General features: G+C 38.1%; 1 protein-coding gene across 18 annotated transcripts in view; it reads right to left on the bottom strand.

Moving 5' to 3' along the window:
• Stim (stromal interaction molecule) overlaps nucleotides 1-26,980 on the bottom strand; it is a 240,478-nt gene that overhangs the window by 129,168 nt on the left and 84,330 nt on the right. For 2 of the 18 annotated variants that reach the window (XM_067132343.1, XM_067132346.1), the window contains exon 2: nucleotides 1,303-1,341. The exons of the other annotated variants lie outside the window; for them this stretch is intronic. In XM_067132343.1, coding sequence (XP_066988444.1) covers nucleotides 1,303-1,341 — 39 coding nt within the window. The remainder of the gene's footprint in view (nucleotides 1-1,302; nucleotides 1,342-26,980) is intronic. 18 annotated transcript variants of the gene reach the window in all.

Genomic DNA, 26,980 nt, shown 5'->3' with positions numbered 1-26,980 from the left:
TGCCAATCACTGGAGAACGTGCGCCACAACAATCCGGTTGATAAATTAAGCAAAGCTTCATAAAATTTCACGTTTACAGTGAAAAGATTTCCACGTGGTCTCATGAAGTGTCGATATACGTTAGTATCAGATTTTGAAAAATAATTACAAATAAGGTCCGAGAAAGCCACATAAATAATAAATCAACTGAATGCTAATGAATATAAAAAGGTTGAAAAAATCAACCACGCGTCTCCATAACAGTAAACCACGCGTCTCCATAACAGTATACTCTATGATGTACTCACAAGAAGGCAGTTAATAAGTTTATGACAAAAATAATCAACTCCTTCTGCTGTACTTTCCTTTAGTTTTGAAAGCAATAGGGGGCTGTTGCCGAATCCTCAACCTGAACTCTAGGACCTTCTGGTCAGGGATCATATGGCTGGCATTAACCCACAGGGAAAATTCAGTTACTACGGACTCTTAAGGCGAACAAGTACCCTTATTGGAACTTTTTTTTTTTTTTTTTTACTGTGTAACATCAGCTCCTTTTGATTATAGGGGATAACGGTTTCTAATTTCTACAAAGAAGAGAAAACTTTGCAGTCAGGCCTTTCATGGTGATCACTAGGAGGGATCTTGCCATCCCCATCATTCTGAACCTAATATATCTCCCAATTAAAGATCCTTGATCCCAAAGAGGCGAAAACTTCGCCACTATGCTATCCCATGTTGGAACCATAGGTTAGGATTGTTTGGTTGGTAACCCAAATAGCCTACTTACCATACCAACGTCGTTCAACTTCGCTAATATGTCAGACTGTTATAATATCCTGTGTCTTCCATGCAGTGAAAGAAAGTCAGGTAAATGAAGGTGTCAAATAAATGTTAATCCAAACAGACTGACTATCTAGAAGTGACATTTAGATAATGTTCTGGATATCCGACGCAGAAGGTAATTAATGTGTACCACACCAGGCTGGCTTGGGATGCAAAATCAAGGGGCGGCCTTTTCAATGGGTTCATAAGGTCCACGGTGCAAATCTGGCTAATGTGATGGGATTTGTGAGGAGCGAATTCACATTATTGTCCAACTGAAGCAAATCAGATAAGATGAACATCGAGCAGCTTTAGTGAAAGGTGGGAAACTAGACATGGACCCAGGTCTAGACAGGCAGTTACTGCAACGGCAAAATGGACTCATACAGTTAAAACTCATGATTTAAAACTTGTTCTTTACTTTAAAAGGATGGGCAAGCCTATATTCTTTCTTTTCTTTGGGAGGGTGGTGGGTAAGCCTTTGGTCTTGGAATTACTCACTTCTGACGGTATGATAGGAATCTGAGAAATATCTCTGGGCTGCAAGAAATAAGTAAGATAAAAGTGTGTCAGTAACATTTACAAATGCAGGCAACACTCCTTCACCAAGTCCTCCTCCTCCTGCACAAAGATTACTACACAATTAATCACAACATACTTACGAGTAAAAACAGTTCACATTGGCGGTTACAGGGTCACAAGTCTGAGTTCATTACTATTGAAATGAATACTACTGAAATGAATACTATTGAAATAAAGTAAAAATCTAAAAAATGATCAATCAAGTGAAAGTTTCACAATAATCTTTTCACGTGAAGTAAGCTATTTATTTTTAAGACCCAAGACACCAAGTAACTATACAGAATTTAAAAAAAAAAAAGAGTAAAAGATATGGAAAGCTTAACAAACTGTCATAGAGAGTGCAAGTCATTAAATGTGTACAAGGCCCCTAAATTCATACTAGAAGTCTGAGCTTCTTTGCACCAAGTAAAGGAAAAAAAAGTCTCCTTGGAAATCCTCGCGACACATTAAATTATTGAGAGATGAAAAAAGTTCTTTCTCTATATTCCTTACCGATGTGAGTTTCCATCGTGCCTCACCGAATTTCGTGTCAGTACGTCTATTTTCAGCCACGCATTTGGAAAACAAATAACACGACCAATGCATTGCACTGGTTACTGCAGGCAACGAACGAACACTGAATGACATCACAAATGAGAGGAACAAGAGGCTTGAGTTTCAATGGCCTCAGGATTAATCCACACAACTCCGACATCGAAAATACATAGGCGTTAAGTTATCAACACACGTGCATCCGACTTTCAAGACGCCTCCTTCGCATGCTATTACACAAATCAGACTGGATACTGTGCATAGATTAATACTCCAACACAAGATCCAAGTTTATATATATAATTACCAGATTACGTAGCATTCCATTCCACGTGGAAATATAGCCAATAAATAGGCAACCAAAAAAAATACTACATTTTACGTATCATTATCGTATTATATCAACCACCTAATAACGCAGTAACACCAATTTTTCCCAGCACTAATAAAAAACAGTAGTTTACCATCAGACACCATATTAAATTGAACGGACGAGGTCTCGCGAAAACTGTTTCTAAAAGGCATTACTCCTAAAGATAAAAATAATCTCAAAGTAATTCCTTTTCATTATCCAAAAATCATAGGTACCTTAACTGCACCCCCTTATAATTTGCATGACTTTGGTAAGAGGTTTTGCCCCAATTCTTAAAAAAAGGAGGATAATATCAAAAGATGGGAGCTTTGACATTTCCTCAAGGGATTTGGGTTAGAAAGTTGAACATTCGCTGTGGACTGAAATTATGAGTCACATAGAAAAGGCTTCCGTTGGGATTGACTAATATTCCCTGCGCACACAGAAATTAAGTCACGTTAGCTAATCATCACTTACCCACGGTTCTTTAAACTTGTGGGAACACTTCGAAGACGAGACAAAAGTTCAAAATGGCGTTTATTTCACAAAGCTACAGCAGAACGTCACAGTCTAACGATCGGTTTGATGTTTTTCATCTGTTGCGGATAGTTACGGTATAAAAGTAATCATTTTTACGTAAAGAAAACTGACCCATCGTACCAGAAGGCGTGGCAGAATGTCCTAAATCAAAGGGAAATTTATACATCAATATTCATCACACGCAGACATAAGCGATATTCCTAAAGATAACCATTCCCCAGTTCCAATTAAAAGCAAATCGACTCGCAAAGTATAAAAAAATATACAACCGGGATTATAACTCTTCCAATTCCAGAAACCCTACCTCTTCGGATTAATGGTAAAGTCCCAGTATGTACTATTTATCAAACACTTACGTTCCTTGACACCATGTATCTATCTCTAATAATAAAATCCGAGTGACTCTTTCTTGTTTGTCCGCCCCGGGTGGAGGCGGGGTAGACAGGGAATCGGAAGGGTAGGGGGGACATGACACATCTACCCTCCTCCTGCAAACCTGTTTGTCCGCCCAGGGTTGGGGTGGAGTAGGTAGGGGATCGGGAGGGTAGGGGAGACATGACACATCCACCCTCCTCCTGCAAACCCGTTTGTCCGCCCAGGGTGGGAGCGGGGTAGGGAGACCGGGAGGGTAGGGGAGGCATGACACATCCACCCACCCTGCAAACCTGTTTGTCGGCCCCGGGTGGGGGCGGGGTAGGTAGGGGATCAGGAGGGTAGGGGAGACATGACGGGCAGCGCCGGGTTCCAGCGCAGTGTAGCGTGCGCCATTAAGCTCGTATAGAATAATACCTAAGAGTACAATTAAACGTCACCAAACCAATTAGAGCCGACGTTCCTCCCTATTAGCGTACAGTTCAAATTGACGGGTTAGGTCAATTCCCTTTTTGTCTTGAACGCGTTTGACATGAACGACTCCATAAATCCAAGTGTGATAAGAAAATAACCAGACACTCAGATGAGAGAGAGAGAGAGAGAGAGAGAGAGAGAGAGAGAGAGAGAGAGAGAGAGAGAGAGAGGGGAGCGGTTGGCAGGAATGTGGTCGCGAAGCACGGAGGCCAAATACGAAGTTCAGTAGAGGAGGAAAGAAAAAGAAAAAAAAGGAAGAAAGCATTGGAGCCATTTGTTTATTCCGAACCCTTTAAGGCAAGTGCTATATTATTTCAGATCATGGCCATCAGTATGCAAGAAAACGAAAGCTCAATTTAAAGGAGAACAGGCTAAATATATGGCAGGTACCTTTTTTGTCTTTGTTCATATCAGACACTGTTGTCAGACTTGACTACTTTGCTGGGTCTCTGGGTCTGAACAGATGTTTAATACAGTTGCTGCGGTGGCAAATGCTTCTTTCAGTCGGTCAGATAAATGTTCTTTTGAGTATTTACTCTGTAGTCCTTTCTACGTCTACCATTCAGCTCACAACTCGCCAATCCGTGAATATCTGGCTATAGTTACTGCTTCTAGTCCTCTGCCACCAAAATTTAATCTGTCTCCCTAGTTCTGTCTTTTTCAATTCCCATTATTCTCTGTTCCTCAAAAATAACACGCCTCGCTCTCAGAAGACCGTGTGATAGGCTACTATTCCAAAACAAGGATCGATGAATTCATTCGGGGTTATGTACCAGTATTTCTCATTACTCTTTTGTCCCTTTTTTTTTTTTACCATGCCAGAGAATAGCATTTACTGGCAGCTCCTTCCAGATCTGCATAAGTAATGAAAAAAAAAAAAAAATACGAATAAACAATATTTCCAAAACAGTATATTCTAAAACGCCTTGCTCAAGTAAAAATAAGTTTTTAATCTAATTCCTCTGTACACACACTTTCAAAGAAATTAACCTTTTTATTGTTACCCCACCACTTTTCCCGTGAGGTCGCTTATGGCACATAAGGTTAGCATAATCAACTTAGGCACCTTAGGTATGGTCCTATTTATGCATGTCTGTCATGCTGCTATGGTCACTGCCCAATGAGTAGCCTACACATGCCAGCCAACAACACAACTTCACACTCAAGTGCTCAAAATCGCTACCGGCACAATCAAGTGTGTTCAAATCATACTAACCAAAAAATGACGACAAGGTATAACTGATGTCTTACAAGGTGACTGCAATACGGAGGTATAATTATAAACCAGTTATTTCAGCCACATGGCAATCGTATGGTTGGGAGTACGCCCCATTCATTCCAAGTACCCAATGCCATGCTGGTATGCGGTAGTCACCACTGAATATGGCTGCCGTAAATTACATACCACGCGGTTAAACAGCAGTGGATGCCAAATACGACTCGACACGGGAATTCGAAAGTAGATGTGACGAGGAAATGACAAAATTGTCAGGTAATTCACTAGAAATAAAAAAACAATAGGCTAGAAAAAATGTAACAAATTACTGTTGACTGCAGCGCCTATTTTCAGACAGGACAATTATCTATTGTTCAGCCATTCGCAGATCCTATTTACTCTCTAGTCCTTTCAACGTCTACCATTAAGCTCACAACACACCAATCAGTGAATATCTGGCTTTAGTTACTGTTTCTAGTCCCCTGCCACCAAAATCTGATCTATCTCCCTGTTTCTGTCTTTTTCAGCTCCCATTATTCTCTGTTCCTCAAAAATAACACGCCTTGCTCTCAGAAGACCGTGTGACAGGCTACTATTCCAAAAACAACAGGGATCGATGAATCCATTCGGGGTTGTGTAGTACCAGTATTTCTCCTTATTCTTTTGTCCCTTTGTCTGATCATGCCAGAAAATAGCATTTACTTGCAGTTCCTTCCGGCTCTGCATAAGTAATGAAGAAACAAAAGGAATAAAGATTCTTCAATCGCCTGCAAGAAGCATGTTAGACAATTATCGTCGTCACCTCCTTCGGCAGCCCCTGGTTCTGCCTCTGCCCTTAGCTTCCCCTCTCTCCGTCTCTTGGGTCCGTTGATGTCACACTTGTTATCATCCAGTGGTTTGACTCTCCAACGGAACTACAAGATGAGAAAGTAATCACTGTGGGACTACACAGGGTAGTTTTCTTCGTGAGTTCAGGGCATGAGCTTTGAAACTTGATCTCCTATGCAAGCGTACCTCCTTAAATTGGATAAATTGGAAAAAGTCACTCACATTTTGGAACAATCCTTTATAAAAGAAAAGCCAGCTTCTGGTATTACTCCTACCATTAAACAGTCCGTTTGGTGCCAATGACTGTTAAATTCTAAAGGGGACTTGATGACTTGGTACACCGCCTGAAGGGAAAAAATCAATAAAACTAAAATACTTAAGGACATTTAAGAACAAAGAAGGAAATAAACATCCTCACTTACACGCGACAACTTACACGTTACTGAGAGAGAGAGAGAGAAGCATTTTTTCAAGGTTACAAACTGAGAGCTTCTTTTGGTTAACACACGCAGTTGGGAGTTTGACTGGCTTCAGAGAGTCTCTTGTGTGTTTCTTTCTGCATTGGTTTGGCTGTAAGGGAAACAAAATAGCTTCCCTTACAACTTAACTTATCCTGACATTTCGATCTTGATATCAGATGTCATTCCGTACCACGAGAGTGCCATCATTTCGTGCAAATCAACGTAACAAAACACAAGGTTATTACCTGCATAGGTAAAGCAATCCAGTTGCAATTGAAGGATGTACTGCATAGGTTGGGCCACTGCAGCCAAAGCTGAGCAATGCATTTCAGTACTAATGATATTCTTCGATAGGAAATTCAAAATATAAACAGTCCATATTGGACTTTCTAATTTATTAATAAGATAACGCAATACTAAATACACTGTAATTTAGCAGCAGAGTCTACCCGCGAGCTGGAAAGATACAGTATATAAAGAACTTATTATTTTGTATCACTGTTGCAGAATTCACAGTATGAAAAGAAATAGTTATATACTAACATTCAGTCCTCGACGCTCTCAACCCATGAAACTGATACTTAGCAATTACGAGTGACAAAGAGCAAAGAAACGAGTCATTGCCCACCAGGGGCAGATGCATATACAATATATGTGATAGTTACGACCCTTTTGCTTGAAAAAAATGGGTTGTCATATTATTCGCCAACATTATACAAAAACTAATCTGCAGGTAAACATTGAGCTGCTATATGGTAATGAAATATTAGTTACACACAAAAAAACAATAATTAAACAACGTTACACATGAAAACCTTTTCTTAAAATTTAGAAGAAATTTCGTTAACAGTCCCACTGTATTTATTTGTCATTTTAACTACTTTGCTCGCCTTACAGGTATGTTTTTTTTTTCCCTCTATTCGCAATACTTCTTTAGACTTACTTAAAAATATCAGGTAGGCATATGATCTTCAAAATAAAGATGTTCAGGTAATTAAAAATCTCCTAGACTTAGTTCCTCGAGATAATGAGATTGCTTTTACGCGTAAGATAAGTAATGTAATTAAATAAACCACTGTCTCCTCAAGAGATCTTTCCAGTAACAAACAAAATAATCTTGAAATAAATGGTAAAATTTAGTATAACAACCTATCACAAAGGCATTTCAACTAGACACACGCGCGCATGCATTAAATACATAATTTTATGGAAGACAGCCAGAACGGCATGAATAAAAAAAAAGACTGACCCTAAAGAGGGCTTAGAAAAAAAGTAACTGGGTACTTGGAGTTTATTCCAAAAACATTACATTAAAAATATATATATATCACCTTCCGTCCTCTTCCCTGCAAGGACAATATACTGGTAGCTGGTTAGAAAATTCAAAGTCGTCTTACTTACACAGAGGAATGCATGAATAATAATGAATAATTAAATCTAACGCACCGACATTACTAATACAAACAGTTTTTTGAAACAAAGACTTTAAGTGGAAGCGCCTGCGTAAATTTCAAAATGCTGCCTACCTAAAAATGAGGGCGTGCGGACAAAACGTTCCCAAGCCATTAAAAGAGAGAGAGAGAGAGAGAGAGAGAGAGAGAGAGAGAGAGAGAGAGAGAGAGAGAGAGAGAGAGAGAGAGAGAGAGAGAGCGTCCTTAAAGAATTTCTCCTCTTCTCAAGACGGATGAATGGCGGAGCAATAATCTTGATGGAAAGTCATTCGTTATTCACGGTCGTAAAATTAATCACATCTCTGGTTAGGTTGACCACCTGTTGGATGCGTTTCAATGGAGGAGGCGTTTATTCAGAGAAGTGCTTTGCTTCCGTCGACAGCTTCTTTTTTTTATTCGAAAAAGCACATTAGTAAGTCAATTTCGATACCTTCATCTAACCAAGACCTGGTGTAAACAAAAGGAAGAAGAGTAAAAGAAATGAAGGAATAAATGAAAACGAAAGAAGTTGAGACAACTCTAAAGCTCTGAAGGAGAGGAAAAGCAATAGACGAACAGTTTTGGCATAATTTACGCTCAACATGAGGAAAATATTACCAAAAAACAACACGCTCTGGGAAAAAAGACTCGCCCAGTAATCTTCAGTTTTCTCCACGAGGCTGCAGGTACATGGTTGCACTCTTGAAAAATTGACAGGATTTGCGTCTTGGCACAATACCTACGTCACAGCGAGGAAGAAAAAGCCGATACAAAAATGATCACAACATATATCGTTCGGTATCAAGATTCAAGACAATAAACAAGTCTACCTGCTTGCTCGGAGAAGGGCCAAATACAGCAGACACCTCTGCGGGTCGCAGACTGCAAATCACTCTGGGATGCCCAACCTTGAGAGAGGGGGGGGGGGATCTCTGTTTCCAGGCTGCACCAAAATATATATTTTTTTTTAATCACCCGACAAAACTCGTTTTTAAGCAGACCCGAATAAACAACACCAGACACGCGCACAGAAGAGTAATAACAACAAACATATATGAAAGCATGAATACAATGGATACTGAGATTAAGGTTAATAAACACGAAGCAAGCACAAAATACGAATCAATAATGAATTCTGACGATGAAAACCAAAAAATCAATACAGTATAGACCAGCATCCACGCTCGTTCAATAATCGATGAACAAAAGCATGCAATCGTAAGCAGTCCTGATCTTGCTCATGATTAAGAAAAAAAATTTTTTTTTTTTTGACGGAGACGATTATGTATAAATATCCAAGAAAGTAAGAAAAGGAAACAAAATAGGACATAGGAAAGAAAAAAAAATAACGCGAGGGAGTGAAATTAAAGTAAGGGAAGGGAATAAGCTTGTCAAAGATAGCTTGAGAAGTCAGAGGGCGACAATTATCACCTTTCATGTAATAAAAAGCAGAGAAAAAAGACGTAAAGCAAAAATTTTGAGAGCAAAGGTTCCGCAAATCAGTGAAAGACTGAGAAAAATGAAATGATAATAACGTCGGAAAAACAGAGAGACGACACCGGATAAAAAGAGAGACCAAGTAAAGCAAATGAGGGAGGACACAGGAGAACAGGACAAGACACAGAGAAAACATTAAAGGAGAAATGAGTCTGGGAAATAATCAACAGAAGAAATAAATGGAATAAATAATGGGAAGTCTATTCCTTCCTCCTTCCACTAATGACCTTGAAACTTACGAGTTAAAGTAAAGGTTAAAGGTCACAAGGAGGTCGCCAAGGTCACACAATTCCCGCCCTTGCAGGATGGCAATCCTCTTCCCTCACTTCACCCCCAACAACCTCCGACCACAGGTACTTACCAATTCCCCCCCTTCCCACTCCTCCCCCTTCCCTCCTTCAGTGTCGATGACCCCGGGAAGGGGATCCTTCCCTGATCCACTTGAGAGGAATATTTCTTGAACAGGAGGAGAGAAAACCCTCCGAAAAGAACATAAAAATAGCTGGAAAACTCTGAAGAGTCAAAATATTCATGATATAATCTTAACTACAATTAATGAAATCCCTTTTCTTCCATAGGACACTATTAAATACTTAAAAAGCGACGGATTATGACTTCGCGTTGCTCAACAAGAATACAACAGGAGGTGGTGAGGCAAAGCGGCGGATGAGCATTACTGAAGCTTATCTCTCTCTCTCTCTCTTCTCTCTCTCTCTCTCTCTCTCTCTCTCTCTCAGGGCGCATAAAGAATACAAAGCTGCTGCAGACTGTTACCTTGATTTCTCACGTACGATGTTATCGGAGATATTAAAAGTCACGTGCTGTCGCCTCCAAGAGTTTTTAAAGCTTAATCTACTGTTCGCCAAGATAGATAACTTTCCAATGAGAAGCTGAAAAAAACACTAGATTCCCAAAGCTTCACATTAATCAAATAAAAAACAGATGGGTTATCACATGAATTAATACTAACAAAAAAAAAGTTTCACAGCTGACAACACTCTAAATAAAAAAAGAAAAGACTTCAAAGACTTCAAAGGGAGTGCGGAGAAAAGAATGTATACGTTCACCTAACATTATCTGAAGAGCTTGTTCTTGGGCCACACCTAATCTCACCTTTTCCCCCCTCTTTTCACATTCTTTATCGGTTCTCTTAAGTTTCGCTCTCACGTCATTTTTCCTCTTTCATTGTTTTAGTTTTAATGATTATATTTTAATAAGCCTTTGGTTCCAAAAACGGGTCTTAAAGTACCAGCAAGTTTCTAGGGGCGAGGTTGCTGATATCATGTCCGTTTTCCGCTGGGTCGGCTAGTAGGCAGGAGATCGGGATCGAGTCATGGACCTTGTCAATGCAAGCCTTGTATCTAACAGCAAGATACAGCACCATTATTTATATATATATATATATATATATATATATATATATATATATATATATATATATATATATATATTTATTATGGTGCTGTAGCTAGTGTGTGTATATATATAATTTAAATATAATAAATAAAATATATATATATAGTATATATAGGGCGTATATATATATATATATATATATATTTATTTATATATATTTATTTATTTATATACATATAATTAGTGCGTGTCTGTGTGGAAGTAATTACAAATCCTTCATTCTGCAGTGAAAGCACGAACGCGGTATTTAAGGTAGTTAAAATAGACTTTTCGTGATGTATAAAACTTACATGGAAACACAACGAGGGCATAAAACTTCATTTGAACGAAATACTGAGTTGCCCATGTAAAGTCAGAACACATTATAGCTATAATTATCAGGTCCATATCATTTAAAACTACAAAAATATTTATAAAAATACGTGATGTTTAAATAAATGCTATCACTGAAAATAAAATGCGTTATAATGCACTGTCATAATTCCGCAACACAAAAGGTTAAGAGTCGCCCAAACGTTGAATGTAAGTTCCATAGAAATAAATAGATAAATAAATATATGTCTGGTAAAATTATTCTCTCTCTCGCTTTGTATACATATATAATTTTATATATATATATATATATATATATATATATATATATATATATATATATATATATATATATATATATATATAAATATATATATATATATATATATATATATATATATATATATATATATATATATATATAATATAAATCATATATGTATACAGAGAGAGAGAGAGAGAGAGAGAGAGAGAGAGAGAGAGAGAGAGAGAGAGAGAGAGAGGGGGGCGTACTGTATGGGGACACAACTCGCATTCGCCTCATCTCACTGCCCTTGCAAAACAACGGTCGAATTCGCAACAATGCAAAGCTCGAATATAAGCCACAACCTCTCGGTCGTCATTTGATACGGACCCACCACCTCCCAACACCCCAACGCCAAACCCCACGCAATCCGACTGCTTGCCAGACCCACCCACCCCAACGCCAAGTAACCACTTCTTCGCCTCGAGCCTCTTGTGAGGTTTTCCTCTTGCTTTTATCCCTGCCTTCGCTTCACGGCCTAACACTCTCCATGGACTTCTCTTCTTAATTTCAACATCAATTTATGATTAATTTCAATATCAATTTATGATAAATACAGCTTACAATATGTCCTGTTGTGTGTTTTGTGTGTGTGTGAAGAAGAGAGAGAGAGAGAGAGAGAGAGAGAGAGAGAGAGAGAGAGAGAGAGAGAGAGAGAGAGAGCTGTAGATAGGTTCATCCCTATTACCTTATATGTCCTTACCCAGTGCGGACGTCGATATAATTTGTTGCCGATATTGAAAGCGAAGATATTAGAAATGACTTCAAGATTGCACACAATATCTCCATCTAGTTAGAAACGAACTTTTTTTTTTTTTTTTTTTCAAATAGTTTGTACTCCGTTATTCGCTGATACGTGATGGCTGAGATCAAGTGATGGAAAACGTTCCACAGGTTTAAGGCCAATAGAGCAATTGGAGATGCCCCCCCAATTTCTGCTTGGTTATGATTTAGAATTGTTTGGGAGACTGGTGGGTTTGAAGGGGTTAGGCTTCTGGTTTTAATGAGGCTTTAGTATATTTGGAACCAACTGCTCTTTGATTTTTTATACATGTATTGAATTATATGGTGTTCACGGATACCGCTGGTTCCTTTGTGTGTAGCACATTAGATGTCATAAAAGTTCTCAACCTATTTTATTTATTTATTTTTTTTGAAGTTACGTTGAATACCTGTGAGTTAAACTGTTTGGCCCTTGTTAGTTGCGCTGGGAGACCACTTGCTAGTTATTAGTTGTCAATAACTGGTCCCATCAACGTCACGGTGATTATACCTGATTTTAAAAAGGCTCTTAGTATTCCTGCCGACTGCTTACGACAGTTTGATAAGATTCTATCATTATGAGCAGACCAAGTTAGGTCGTCTGAGAAGACGAGTCCCAGACCTTTTACTTGGTGCTTCAATCTTGTTTGATTCAAGACGGTCATCTAAATTTCGCAATCTCTTACCGAAGGGCGGGTTCACATTTGCCCTCATTTAATAAGGGTTGCCTTGCTTATCTGTGCTCAAGGGCGCACTGCATTATTCAGTTCACTATGTAGCTGTTCAGAGTATTCTAGTGAGTGATATGGCTGAGACGCGAGAGTGGTCAGCAATCAAAGATATGAATGAACTTTGCAGATTGTCATCAGCATCACTGTACCATTCACTAATCATTACAATAAACGAATAGGAACGAGAACTGTTCATTGTAGAATATAATGGAATATAGAATTTTGGCCAAAGGCCAAATGCTGGGCACTGTGAGGTCATTCAGCGCTTAAAGGGAAACTGACAATCAAAAAAGTTGTAAAGATGTAACAGGAGAAAAACCTCGCAGCTGCACTCTGAAACAACTGTTACGGGAGGGTGGAAAGTAAGATGGAAGAAAGATAATATGAACGGAAGTATTAGAAAAGGAACGAAATGGGTTACAGCTAGGGGCCGAAGTGACGCTGCAAGAACCTTAAGTAATGCCTACACTACACCGCAAGAGGTGCACTGATGGCACTACCTCCCTAAGGGGGAACTGTTCATTGTGAGACACCTGATATGAACTGGAGTGGTCTGGGTGAAGCTTCATTTGAGGTAAGACTCGACCTCGTCGGAATCTTTGTCGATAGCTTTGGCGAAGTCAAAATAGTGTCGATTTTGTTGTCTGATTCCGGGATTACGATTATAGGGTAAAATCAGCAATTTACCGTAGATTTCTCTTGTATAAACACAAGTTGGCTGGTTAGGAGCTAATTATCGGCCATACGTTTGATGACTGCGTGCCTTACGTGTTTCTCAAAATCTTAATAAAATGCTATTTAAGAGAAATAGGTCGGTATGATTTAGGGAGACAGCTTTTGCCGTTTGGCCTCAGTGCCAGAAGATTTTTGGAGGCACTCACCAACTGAATCTCTCCAAAGGAGATGAGTCTCTTCAGTTCCATTTTACCCGATTCCACAACATTGCAACGAGGCTGTATGGTCCAGCTGCCCCGTTAACTTTCATGCGTCTCCTTCCTTGTCGATAACTTCTTCCCTGAAGTCGATATGCTGTAGTATCGAAGGATCGACCGCTTGGGTCAAGGAATGAGGCGGTATCGTCTATCTTGTGGTTGGGTCTGGAAAACACGCACACGCACATACGAGTATCAGACAGGCACACATTCACAGAAAATCTTCAGGGGATGTGATAAGTGGGCCAGCGCTTTCAGGAGGAGGCACTGCTACTTCTCACTTTTTGATATTTGAGTATCTCTGAAAAGAAAACACTTCGGTCATTTCTCACGCTCACTCTCTGCTGCTCTGTTTTTTATCCTCGGCGTATTGGACTTGGGGTTCTAGTGAATTGGTCAGTCTGTTCGAATTCTCGAATTTCAACGGTTATTCTAAGGGTACGGCTTTGGTTCGAAGATGAAGATCTTATAATTTCTTACACATATACATTACATCATTATTGTGTGGGGAGATATATATATATATATATATATATATATATATATATATATATATATATATATATATACATATACATATATATAAATATAAATATATATATATATATATATATATATATATATATATACACACATAATACAAAATAAAGCACAACTGAACACATTATTGTAGAATCAGTGGCAGCGGTTCAACCTGAAAAAATATTACCCTTATTTCCTTCAAAATCCCTCATAAACATACTGCACCAGCATACGACTCTTTTGCGAAACATTCACACTGAGTGCTTAATGATTAATCACATGAGGGTTTCCCAATAGGCAACAACACTTTATCTATCTGCACTCAATATTCTTTGCCACTATGACTATTTTATGCCCTTTCAAGTCCTGCAGACAGCTGTTTTAAAGGCACTAATGTGACTTTCAAGAAAAGTGTAAATTCAAACATTGCATGGAAATGCAGAGGCTTGAAGAAACATAATCCAGTGGGGAAAAAAAACCGGACCTAAGAGGGTCATTATTTCTAAAGAAAGAAAAAATCGCCCTGCGATGCATCTGGGAATTGATGACGTCATAGCGAGAACTCGCGGCCAATCTCCTTTGCCTGGGTCGAAGTATGCATAAAGTAAACGCTACTTCATATTCCTCACACAAGTGTTAAATTGCTACATTAGATGCGCTTTCTGTGAGGTTTGAAAGCTTAATATACCAGTCCCTCCTCAACTTACTGCCATCATGCGAAAAAATAAATAACAAACTATATGATATAGAAGTGAAGAGGCAAACTAAAAGTGACCTTGAACGTTTCTGATGTCTTGCACATATGTGGACGCTTTCATACTACGCTGGGCGCGCGCAAGGGAGAGAGAGAGAGAGAGAGAGAGAGAGAGAGAGAGAGAGAGAGAGAGAGAGAGAGAGAGAGAGAGAGCTTTTTCCATGCATGTTTGGAAGGAAACAAACCACATCTAAATATGTATAAACATTTAATTCAAATCTTTATGTATGATTTTGTTTATATTTCTACGTAAGTGTGAACACGCATCAGTGTGTTCATTCTCTGGTTACCAAATACCATTGAGTAATAAGAAAAATGTCCCACACTGAGGTTGAAAGTAAAATATCTGCAAGTACAAATAGAGTTTTACGTGTAAGGACTTTGAATGCTTGAAGGGAATCCACGTAGATAAATAAGAATTCGTTTACAGATAGCAAAACATAAAGACTAGAAAACTATGTAATGCTACCCTGGCTTACATGATAGGGATTACTCATAAAGATATAATTATAAAGATCGCTCAAATATTGTAAACTACAACTGATATTATCTAAAAAATATAACTGATATTTTAAAAAATAAGACAGGAGTCCTTCCATAAAAAAAAAATGAAAGAAATCAACCTATGAACTCGAGTGTGATTATCGCTTTCGCTAACGACCTGGTCCTTGAAACTTAACCACTTCGATAAGTGAGAAGTGAATTCACTTTCTGATATATATATCATCAGATAAACTCGCGTCTTGTTCGTAATACGGTGAGTTACTTTTTTTTACTTATTTAATTACAGCCATGTTCCGACTTCTTAATGGCAGATGACGATAATGTGCGGTTTAGCAGACTGCAGAGAATTGCGTGCAAAAATTCTAATATCACACATATACATACGCATGTATATATATGTATATTATATGTAATGTATACACACACACACACACACATAATAATACACATATATATATATATATATATATATATATATATATATATATATATATATATATATATATATATATATATATATATATATATATATATATACTACTGTGCATGTGTGCTCAATAAACTAAATACATAAATATCGTACGAAACAGAACCATTGTCAGAAGCGCAAATTAATTCAGATACTTAAACAGCTGACTTCTTTAAGAAGATAAAAGTACATATAATTACGTAACTTTGCAACCTCAATATTATTAAGTACTGTTCATTCTTTCCTAACATTAGTATACCCTAATATTTAAATACAAACAGGAGAACTTCCATTCGCCAACTCAAGTTCACTGTCATAGCAGGAACACGTTTTTCTATTACAAGAACAAAGCACAACCAAAAAAAGTATTTCCAAATTCTATAATAAAGTACAATCAATTTTTTCCTAAAAAAGAGTCTCACGTTTAATGATACAGCAATATAGTACTTTAAATACGCCTTCCTGAAAGTATTCATAAAATAACTTCATCTACGAAGTCTTTTTAGTAATATAAATACAATACCTCAAAAGTGTTCTGTAATGCAACAAAATGGCAAAGCCTCTCAGAAACTTTCCCAATACACAGCACAATGCAACTTCCTCAAATCCACTCAATAACGCATTTTGGAAACGAGCTTAACTGCAGTTTTATCCATAACTTTCTACGTCAGTGTTCAGGAACATAGGAGGAAATCACGTTGGGAAAGACCATTTTGTCTTGACTCGCGTTTTCCGCACCCTGTTCCTCTGACATCAGGATTAGTCCAATCAGGATTGCAGATTTGAGAGATACATACGGACACTCATCGAATGGCATATATATGCAATACATAAACGGAGAAGGGTGAGCATATCACATGGAATACACGGTGACATAAATCGTTTCCTTTTTCTCGATTTTTCTTATTTTCATTTCTGATTGAATTCCATAATCCACGTGAAGCTTCTAACTCTAGTTTGGAGATGAAATAAGTTCAACGCTTAGTGCGTAACTGTGCAGGAGGAAATATATACATATATATATATATATATATATATATATATATATATATATATATATATATATATAAACATATAATATATATATATGTGTGTGTGTGTATATATAAACAATTCATCTGAATTCCTATTGATATATGCGTGGATTTTAATAAAAATTAAATAAATCTCAAGATGTCTTGATGTTAAGATGTTATATATAAACTTATTTCATCTCAAAACTAGAGTTCGAAGCTTCACGTGGATTGTCATGGGTTCCAGTGGAAATTGTATAAAAAAAAAGAGAAAAATCGAGGAGTTGATTTGTGTCACCGTTGTATTTCCATGTGTGTGTGCGCATGCGTGTGCAGTCGTTTATATGTATGTATGTATAAAGAGAAAAATAAGAGAACTGGACAGCAGCCCTCAAGAACTAATTGAACTCGTGACTTCAAGGTTTCCTCTCGTAGTAAGGTCAGCAGAGGTTTGTAACTGCAACTTTGAAAGCACGGGTTCAAATCCTGCTTGGGGGCTGAAGTCCAAGTATCTCATTTAGCTGTCAGCTACAGCACCCATAAATAACACGAGGGACATGTAATATGTAAGAATTTTTGTCGCTGATACACGCACGACTTTTTTACGATCTCGAATATCGAATATTACGCGGCAAATATTTAATATCGCTCTCTATACACATTCAAAATAACTTATGTCAAAAGTAGACTTACAACTGATAAGTGTAGTGCATCTGGGCCAGCTGGGATTCGAACCTGGCCATGTAGGTATAACGACAGATAGTCGACTTTGACCATCTGGCTAACAAGAGTTCATTATAACTGGCTATCAAGAGTTAATTATAACTTCCCTTGGGTGCATGTTACAAGGTATAGTGAATTCGATATTATATATTTGTAATATATATGTATATATAAATATAAATATAAATATAAATACAAATACAATATATATATATATATATATATATATATATATATATATATATATAGAGAGAGAGAGAGAGAGAGAGAGAGAGAGAGAGAGAGAGAGAGAGAGAGAATTACTTGCACTTCTACTGGTAGACGCTCATTATATAAGAATGCAAGTAAAATATTAAAGGTTTATAAAAAATAAACATAATCTAACCAAATTAATATGTATTTTACAATGAAGACAACCCTATGTTACTACTGAACACTTCTCTGTGTCTCCATAGTAAAATACAACGACGTCGTTATGCATAAAAATCATGTTAAACATAAAACAAACATGTAAAAAATCCGCGAAGTTTCCTCGGCGCAATCGATTTTCTGTACAGCGTATACAGCTGTATGAAACTCTCAGCCGAGGCCAATGAAACCCTCACCCAATGTTCGGTGATGGCCTGAGTTGTTAGCAACTATAGCGGTGCCAGACGCACGGTCTAGGCTAACTTTAACCTTAAATAAAATAAAAACTACTGAGGCTTGAGGGCTGCAATTTGGTATGTTTGATGATTAAAGGGTGCACTATCAACATACCAATTTGCAGCCCTCCAGCCTCAGGAGTTTTCAAGGTCTGAGGGAGGACAGAAAAGTGCGGACGGACAGACAAAAAGGCATCTCAATAGTAGTGTTTCTCAGAAAACTAAAACAGTGGTCGTAATCTAAACAGGACTTCCTGTACGTTCCGTAATTAGGGTATAGTTACCTACAAGTTATATTCGTTGCTTTAATAAAAGCATGTAAGTACGTAAACTTACTGCAAGATGGCTTGGAGTTTTCTTAAATTCAATGGAATTCCGCTTCTCGATATCTACAGCTCACCTAGAAAATTTAAATTAATTGTAAAACAGGATCGTGAGCAGTATGCGACGCGCGCGTGTGAGAGAGAGAGAGAGAGAGAGAGAGAGAGAGAGAGAGAGAGAGAGAGAGAGAGAGAGAGAGAGAGAGCTCTTAGTTGTAAAAACAGAATCATGAGCAGTATCCGACGAGTTTGTGTGTGTGTGTGAGAGAGAGAGAGAGAGAGAGAGAGAGAGAGAGAGAGAGAGAGAGAGAGAGAGAGAGAGAGAGAAACTCTTATGGGTGTTCCACCTGAGACTGGTGGAAAAGAGAATTCAAAATTTAGCCAAAAATTCGTCCTTGAGCTTCCAAGAATTTGTCATAGTTTAATACTAAACGAACTATATCATGAACGTAAAAAAATAAACGACGCTAGTGAAAAATCTCTGCAATCTGTATTTCCTGAAATCTTCACCAGACCTTTTCTTTCAAAAGCAGGTTTGTTGGGTTATAAAACGAAAAAACCGGCGCCCTTCTCTCTCTTTCGCGCTCTCGCTCACGTAAATTATAGGATATATATACATACATACATACATACATACATACATACACACACACACGCACGCACGCACAAATACATAACTGAGTGTGCGTGCATGGTCAAAAAATATAAAAATTCGTACTCACGAAACTCCCAAATCAAACATGGGGGGAAATGCAATGCTCTCGGTTTGTGTACCTTATATAGAATCTGTCGACACAGCTTCTTCTTACGTCAGCAAGATGATTTTGGGAGGAATATTCCACAGGGAAAGGGAAAGGACTGACGCGTCATGAAAGCATGACGGTAAGTGGGTGGGGGGAGGGGGGGACTGGAGGGTGAAAGAGCAGTTAGGTAGGTAAGAGGGAAAAGTGGGCAGGTACGAAAAGGAAGTCCTTGAGTCCTGTGCAGGGTGTGAGGATGGTGCTTGTTGCTACCCTGGTTGTCGGCGATCTAAGGGACTTACTAGGAATGGGCCGTGCTTTAATGGTGAACTTGTGCTGTGTATTGGCTGAACTGTCCATTATACTTCATATTTTTTCCTGCACTTACGTACACACGTCTAACCAAAAGAGCGTTAAGGAAAGATAAAAGTGCGCTGCTAAACTTTCTCGACTGCACTGCAAACTGGGTCAATTGAATTGAGCAGTCCTTCACACCTCTCACATTTAGAGTGAGGAAGTCTTTGCCTTTTCTGTGTGTGTTTATTTATTTATTTATGTGTCTTCTATCATTAGAGAAGGAAATTTAACGAAAGCTATTTCAACTCTTCCATTGACCCATCTAGATTTGGTAAGGCTTGCCATCTAGGTCTCTGTACCATAACACGGAAAAAAGAATAGCATGCCGGTCGAAGTACTTAATGCACAGTAAATAACTTCTGAAGGTGTCTAATACACATCCAGCTATTATACACAGTGGCTTTCATCAAATTCACCCGAGATAACTGAAGTAAGTAGTCAAATGAGACCACTCAAAATAAATGCCAAAGCAACAAAAGCCAATCTGTAGAGTTCACAGGAAACACTGCGACCATTCACTGAACGTTTACACCATGAATCATATTATGCAGACACCATGGCCAAAAGGTCACACCAATGTTTCTGTATTACGACAATAGAAGATTTTTTCATTTATCAGTATTGGGATGGAATGGAATATAGAATTTAGGCCATAGGCCAAGCGCTGGGATCTATGTGGTCATTCAACGCTGAAACGGAAATTTGCAATAGAAAGGTTTGAAAGAAAAACCTCGCAGTTGCACTATGAAACAAATGTTAAGGGAGGTTGGATAGCAAGATGGAAGAAAGAATATGAAAGGAGGCACAGTAAAAGGAATGAAAGGGGTTGTAGCTAGGGGTCGAAGGAACGCTGCAATGAACCTTAAGTAATGCCTACAGTGCACCACGTGAGGCGCACTGAAAACACTAACCCCCTACGGAAATTGATCAGTATCATTAAGCAAAAACAAACACACGAATACAAAGTCACGCTTATTATCGTCAACAAAACCTGTTATGAAGTGGTTATGAAAAAAATTAATAAGGTTACATACCTTAATCCTTAACAATGCAAGTACTTTATATGTAGTAAAGGCTATGAAACGAAATACCGTTACATCATATTCAGTTCAACAGAGAAAACAATATAAGCTACGTCATATATTTATACACGAAAAAATGAGCGCATGACTATACTATTAATTTATACCGAGATATAAAAGACTGAAAATGGCACAACATTTCTGACAAAAACTTAACCACAATAAAGATAAACATAAACATATTGACGATAAGACCTAAAAGTAACAAAAACATCTACTAAAATAGGCAACGTATATCCCAATTTACAGTTACCTTTAAATTCAACCACAGAATGAGAACTGTTTCAGTTCCGGGATCGTGAAAGATACGCCTTCTACCCAGTCATCCAGACGTAACGTATTTTCCGAACTAGATTTCCATTCATTCTTGCCCATAAAAACTAGCACGAACTGAAAACTGTTCCACCTAAAATATTCGTGAAGAATGTGAAGAATGTTCCGCTCTACTGAAGGTCTCGAGTAGGGTCTGAAGTTATGAAATATTTTGTTGTTGTACCTATAAGCAGAGTGAAAAGTAAGATAAAGTTTGTCATCTTAGAATGCCCTATACATATAAAATTTGTTATCTCATAATTACCTATACATATAAAATTTGTCATCTCAGAATGACCTATTCACATAAAATTTGTCATCTCAGAATGACCTATTCACATAAAATTTGTCATCTCAGAATTACCTACACATATAAAATCTGTCATCTCGGAATGACCTATACATACAAAATGTCATCTCAGAATTACCTATATATAGAAAGTTTGCCACCTCAGGATGACTTCTACATATAAAATTTGTCATCTACGAATGACATACATAAAAAGTTTGTCTTCTAAGAATGACCTATACATATAAAGTTTGTCATCTCAGAATGGCCTAAACACAAAATCTATCATCTCAGAATGACCTATACATACAAAATTTGTCATCTCAGAATGACCTATACATGTTAGCAAAAAAAATCTCAATTCGAATGGTTTTCCTATAGAGTATTACCATTCAGCCCTCTCGTTATGAAAACTGCTAGTTAAAAAAAATCGTGCAATACAGGGCTCATTATTATGATTCCGACCTCGCGATTATGCTCCATCAGCATTGCAGGCGAGGATCAAGCATCTTATGAAGTAAAATCCAAATCATGATATGGCTTATAACTTTTGAGCGGTGCATCAACACAGACACTCTTCTATTCTTCTGGGGTGAAGTGTGAAGGAAGTGATGACACGTGAGGGTTACCTTAAAAAATTATTTGTTCCATTTTCAGCATAAAAAGTAAAGTTGGCGGATTACTATTGAATCGCCTTTCTTGTTTGCAAAATTATATTACATTATTGTACAGAGAATATACAAGACAAGGACCTTTGCAAAATACTAAAAGTTATAACAAATAGGATTACCATTTTCCGGAAACAATGAGAGAAATAACTTTTTTTCTGAAACAATATAAAAAAAGCACGTAAACGCCATCTGTAACAAATAAAAGAAACTAACGCTTAAATAACAAACAGGCTGCATACCTCCGGCAAATCCCGTTTCGAGAAGTAGCGTCCAAACAAGGGAATGAGCCCTTCTAAACATTGAAACGTGAGCTAAAAATACTTCTGCTGAACTTCCAAAAGGAGAAAGTCTTCGCCTCAGATACTCTAATCTTCATTTCCTCGGAGTTTAAAAGCATTTTCATGTCTGTGCTTATTGAGGGAAAGCCGTGGTACCTGAAGTTTTAAGATTTGTTAACTTCTCAGTGACAGAGTCAAATAACACAGTTTTTTCTCTTTTTATTTTTTGAAGTGTAAGTACGTAATTTTGACATGAGAGAAAAAGAACTCATCACTGAAGATGAAACAGCGTCAGTGAATGAATTGTAGGAAAGGGGAAGCATCATTTAATTTTTAAATACTTCGGCTTCTTGTGCAGAGCACACGAACAGCAAATATTTTATCGTTATACAACACGCCCAATATCCTACAGCATAAAAAATTCTGGTCTTCTCTCGTCTAACTAAACACCACACCCTTGAAATACTAATTACCAAACACCATTTCGTTTCAGAATACTGCCCACACATTCTAGTAGCCAACTTAACTCTCTGTAGGCTATTTAGAAATGCATAATCTCACGTAGTATCCATTCCGTGTTAAGCATCATTAAGAGATTAACTCAAGGCAACGCCTGCCTTGACTTCTTAAATGAAGCAAACGCTGCCTTAACTCGCCAAAACGAACCAAGTAATTGTAGGAAGATGAGACAATAATTTACGGTGATTAACGAATATAATGCTGGACGTTCAAGGCTACAAATACATTCTGACATCTGTTCTTTTTTGATATTTAAAATAACGACTCTAAAATTAGGTCATAAAATAAATACGCTTAATCAAAATTCAAGGAATGCTCTTCACAATACATACAGCAATTTTTTCTTTTAATACCTGTTTTTACCTGCTTGATTGTTCCACCCATACCAACCACATAATAAACAAAATTTACCAAATATCAGTAATCACACGTCATCCTAACTTAAAATTTTTTTCATATGAAGATAAAGGACGTGTGATGGCAAGAAGTGCACATGACATCAGTGGACTCCAATCCTTGCTTTGTCACCCAATGGCCACAAGAGTAGTAAAAGCAAAAAAGAAAGTGGAATGGAAGGAAAGATAAAAGAGTCTGATTCAAGGGTTGATAAAGGGAGGACAGAAGGAAGTCAATCACCCTCCTGGGTGGAAAAGATGTCGACTACAGCAGGCTGGGAGAAATACCAAGAAAAAGTTTTGGAAAAAAAAATGGGACAGTTTTATGCTGTTTTTCTTTTCCATTAATGTATTATTTTGTTTGAAACGGTATCCTCCTGATTGCTGCACGACTGAAACACAATCATCTGCATATTCTAATGCTGTCTTAATTTGCAAATCTTCCTTGTCAGTATGCATCATATATCTAGAAATAAAGGACTTAAAATAAATTTACGAAAATCAGATGTAATGAGGATAAAGTAACAGATGGAAAAAGTTTTAATAAGGTTGAATTTCTCAAATACTTAGAAAAAATTGACATCCAGCACATCTAACAACGGACAGACTGAATAAGATTTAGAAATCATGATGACTCAAATAGCATAGGGAAGTACTGTTAAGCATTTATACAATCTATAGTGCCATGCGGACATGAATTATGATTCGACAATGAAACTATAAAAGATTTTGTAGATATACGAATATTAGGAATCAGGTGACAACAGTTAGTTAGCAATGATACCATAAGGGACATGGCAGAAGTTTTATATTTAGCCTATACGAGAAAATGATGAAAGGGAGATGAAGGTGGCTTGGAGGAACTGTTCTTCGCATAACCCCTGGGACAATGTCAGCTGGCTCCTCTGGACACCGGAAGAGTTGAAAGACCCAGGCCTCCTCGGATGAGAACAATGAGAAGGGAGGCTGGAGATAAGTGGAGATTTGTGGAAGATACTGCACAGACAGACGTGAGTGGAGACCTTTCCCTGAGGCTCTTTGGGTCACACGGCACTGAGGGCAATGATGCTGAGGATGAGCCTTGAGACTAGCTGTCAGTTCAAGTTGCCCACAGCAGTACCTCAGCATCGAACACCAGACACATTCTCACTACAACACACCCTTCATGTAGGTATGTCCTGAGGTCTTATTATCCCATGGAATTTAGTAGATGTTACACCAAAAACTCCATTAATAAGTGGAATTAGGTGTGGTATGATTAGAAGCACGAATTCCCCTTGGAACCAAGTATGTTATTATTAAGGCTTCATTACTCGATGGAATCATGTAAATAAGTTATAATGAAAGCCCCATTACTTCATGGAATCACGTAGACACTTTTACAGTAAAACCTCCATTACTTAATAAAATCAAGACAGTATGTTAGGATCAAAACCCCACTATTCCATGGAAAACACCAACATTAGCCCGTAACATGGCACTTATCGCTAATCAATTCAAACAGCTTCTGTGAAATATTCTCTCTTGATAATATTATCACTTGAGAACCATTTCCACTACTTCCTATAGTGAATCGACCTCGCTAAGAGAGAGAGAGAGAGAGAGAGAGAGAGAGAGAGAGAGAGAGAGAGAGAGAGAGAGAGAGAGAGACACCAAGGCATTAAGAATAACCACTCCTTTGGTATTCCATAAACATAATTGCTGCACGAACGTTGCCCTTGTCAAAAATGCTTCGTGGTCAAACACATTCCTGCGAACGGGGTTTGGTAATGGACAATTTTGTCCCAAACTGTTTTGCAAAGCATTGTCTGGAAGGTTACATCTCCTTGCAACGTCAGTGTACAGATGCGTGGCACAACGTTCCAAACTCCTTTCGAAAACTGGTCACAACATAATGTCTCAGCAACACAACATAAAAGATGAGTTGGCCCACAGTTCACGCGTCTGCTGTAATTACTTTTTCCCCCTTCCCATTCTCTCAATTCAATCTTCCTTCTTTCACTCAAGCGGGTATCTGGTCCAATTTCATCCCAGGTGCAACCACAGAAGCACTACACGTACACTAGATGTTATCTTCCGACCTGATTCAGAACTCTGCTTGAGAAGAAACCTTAAGTGATCAGAAATTGATAGCAAACGGGTCTGACCCACTTTTCTTCCTCAGCCACACGTCAGTCTCATTTCCTTCCTTTCAACCTAGTGACCCCTTTCAGTCAGCAGGCCAACTGGTTCTGACTTAATCCAACTACGCTGAAGCAGAAGAACACTGTTCTGTTTTTGTTTGGACCAGTGTAACCCAATCCCGGCCCCTCGCACTCCTTAAGAGACGGCTGTACTCCTATGCATCATAAACCAAGCGTATCTAGAATAGCGACTTTCCATTTGGCGTAGGCCCAACTACAAAATTCCCAGGCTCGCTGTCATAAGCGCACCGCCCATAACTTTAAAAAAATAGGCCTATAAAAGCCAATGGAGAGAGAGAGAGAGAGAGAGAGAGAGAGAGAGAGAGAGAGAGAGAGAGAGAGAGAGAGAGAGAGAGAGAGAATGTTAATTAAATCGCTTCCTTTTTCGTTCCTTACATAATAGGCACGAAGAAAGAACTTACTTTACTTTTGTCTCCTTTCCTTCCTTTACCTCGTAATTCTCTAATGAAGGGAAAGAAAATATCTTATGAATAGTATAACCCCAATATGTCTCTATTTTTTTATTCGTTTATGATAAGATGTATACATTCTGACGTTTTATTTCTCTGTCGCCCATCCTCCAACCCAAGGACCTATTTTCTTAATAGATGAACATGCTGTAACATTTACTTTCAGCTGCAATAATCTATTTAATCATTAGCTACAGGACTGACTTATAACTCTCAATATCAGACTGAGAGGAGGAGGAGGAGGAGGAGGAGGAGGAGGAGGAGGAGGAGGAGGAGGAGGAGGAGGAGGAGGAGGAGAAGAAGAAGAAGAAGAAGAAGAAGAAGAAGAAGAAAAAGAAGAAGAAGAAGAAGAAGAAGAAGAAGAAGAACAACAACAACAACAACCCCCTATTATGAACATATTGTTCGGAAAAAAGAAAAGATCCTCTTGAAAATACAGTTTCCTAAGACCCCACCCTTGCAACACCGTTAACTTCTCATCGAGATGGGTGGAAAGTGGTTAGCCTGCCTTAGAGAGTTATGGGGGTTTAACGACCCAAACCCGAAAATTGCTTCCGATAACCGGCTAGAAGTGGAATCAAGAGCCCAACCCAATGAATGACCTCAGCGACCTGAATTTGTCATCAATTCCACGTCCCAAAATTCCCACAGAAATCGGCGGCAGTGGAGAGCAAGAGTCACTAGCCATCAGAGAAAATTTTCCTGAATAATGAAGAGTATGAAAACTTCAGTCATTACGCCGTCAGTAATTTTTCTTTGCGCGGACTCTACTTACAGGCCGTAAGGTAAAAATAAATGGCCCTCTTGGCAAAATCACAGGATAAATACTGTGCGAAATTGCAACCTGGATATGGATCCTGCATAAGCAGATTTATCTACATACTAATTACTTGCTGCTGGAATAGCTGCAGAGGTGACTCGAAGGCACATATGTCAAGATCTCATAACAGAAAGGGGACAAAGTAGAACCTAATTCAGATCAAATTAAGGGGAAAATACGAGGGAAGGCGACACGCTGCACCACTGGGAATACAAAACATAAGAAATATGACCTGACATACAACGCAACACAAAAGCATAACAGCGACACAAAGTAAGAAAAAATTCATTCAAACAGAAAACATAATTGATAAATAACATTAAAGAAACAAAACAAATGGAGATAAAATTAAACGAATCAAATATTAGAAAAAA

The sequence above is a fragment of the Macrobrachium rosenbergii genome, chromosome 31 (genome assembly GCF_040412425.1).
Source record: "Macrobrachium rosenbergii isolate ZJJX-2024 chromosome 31, ASM4041242v1, whole genome shotgun sequence".
Lineage (NCBI taxonomy): Eukaryota > Metazoa > Arthropoda > Malacostraca > Decapoda > Palaemonidae > Macrobrachium > Macrobrachium rosenbergii.
This window is presented reverse-complemented; position numbering and strand designations above follow the sequence as displayed.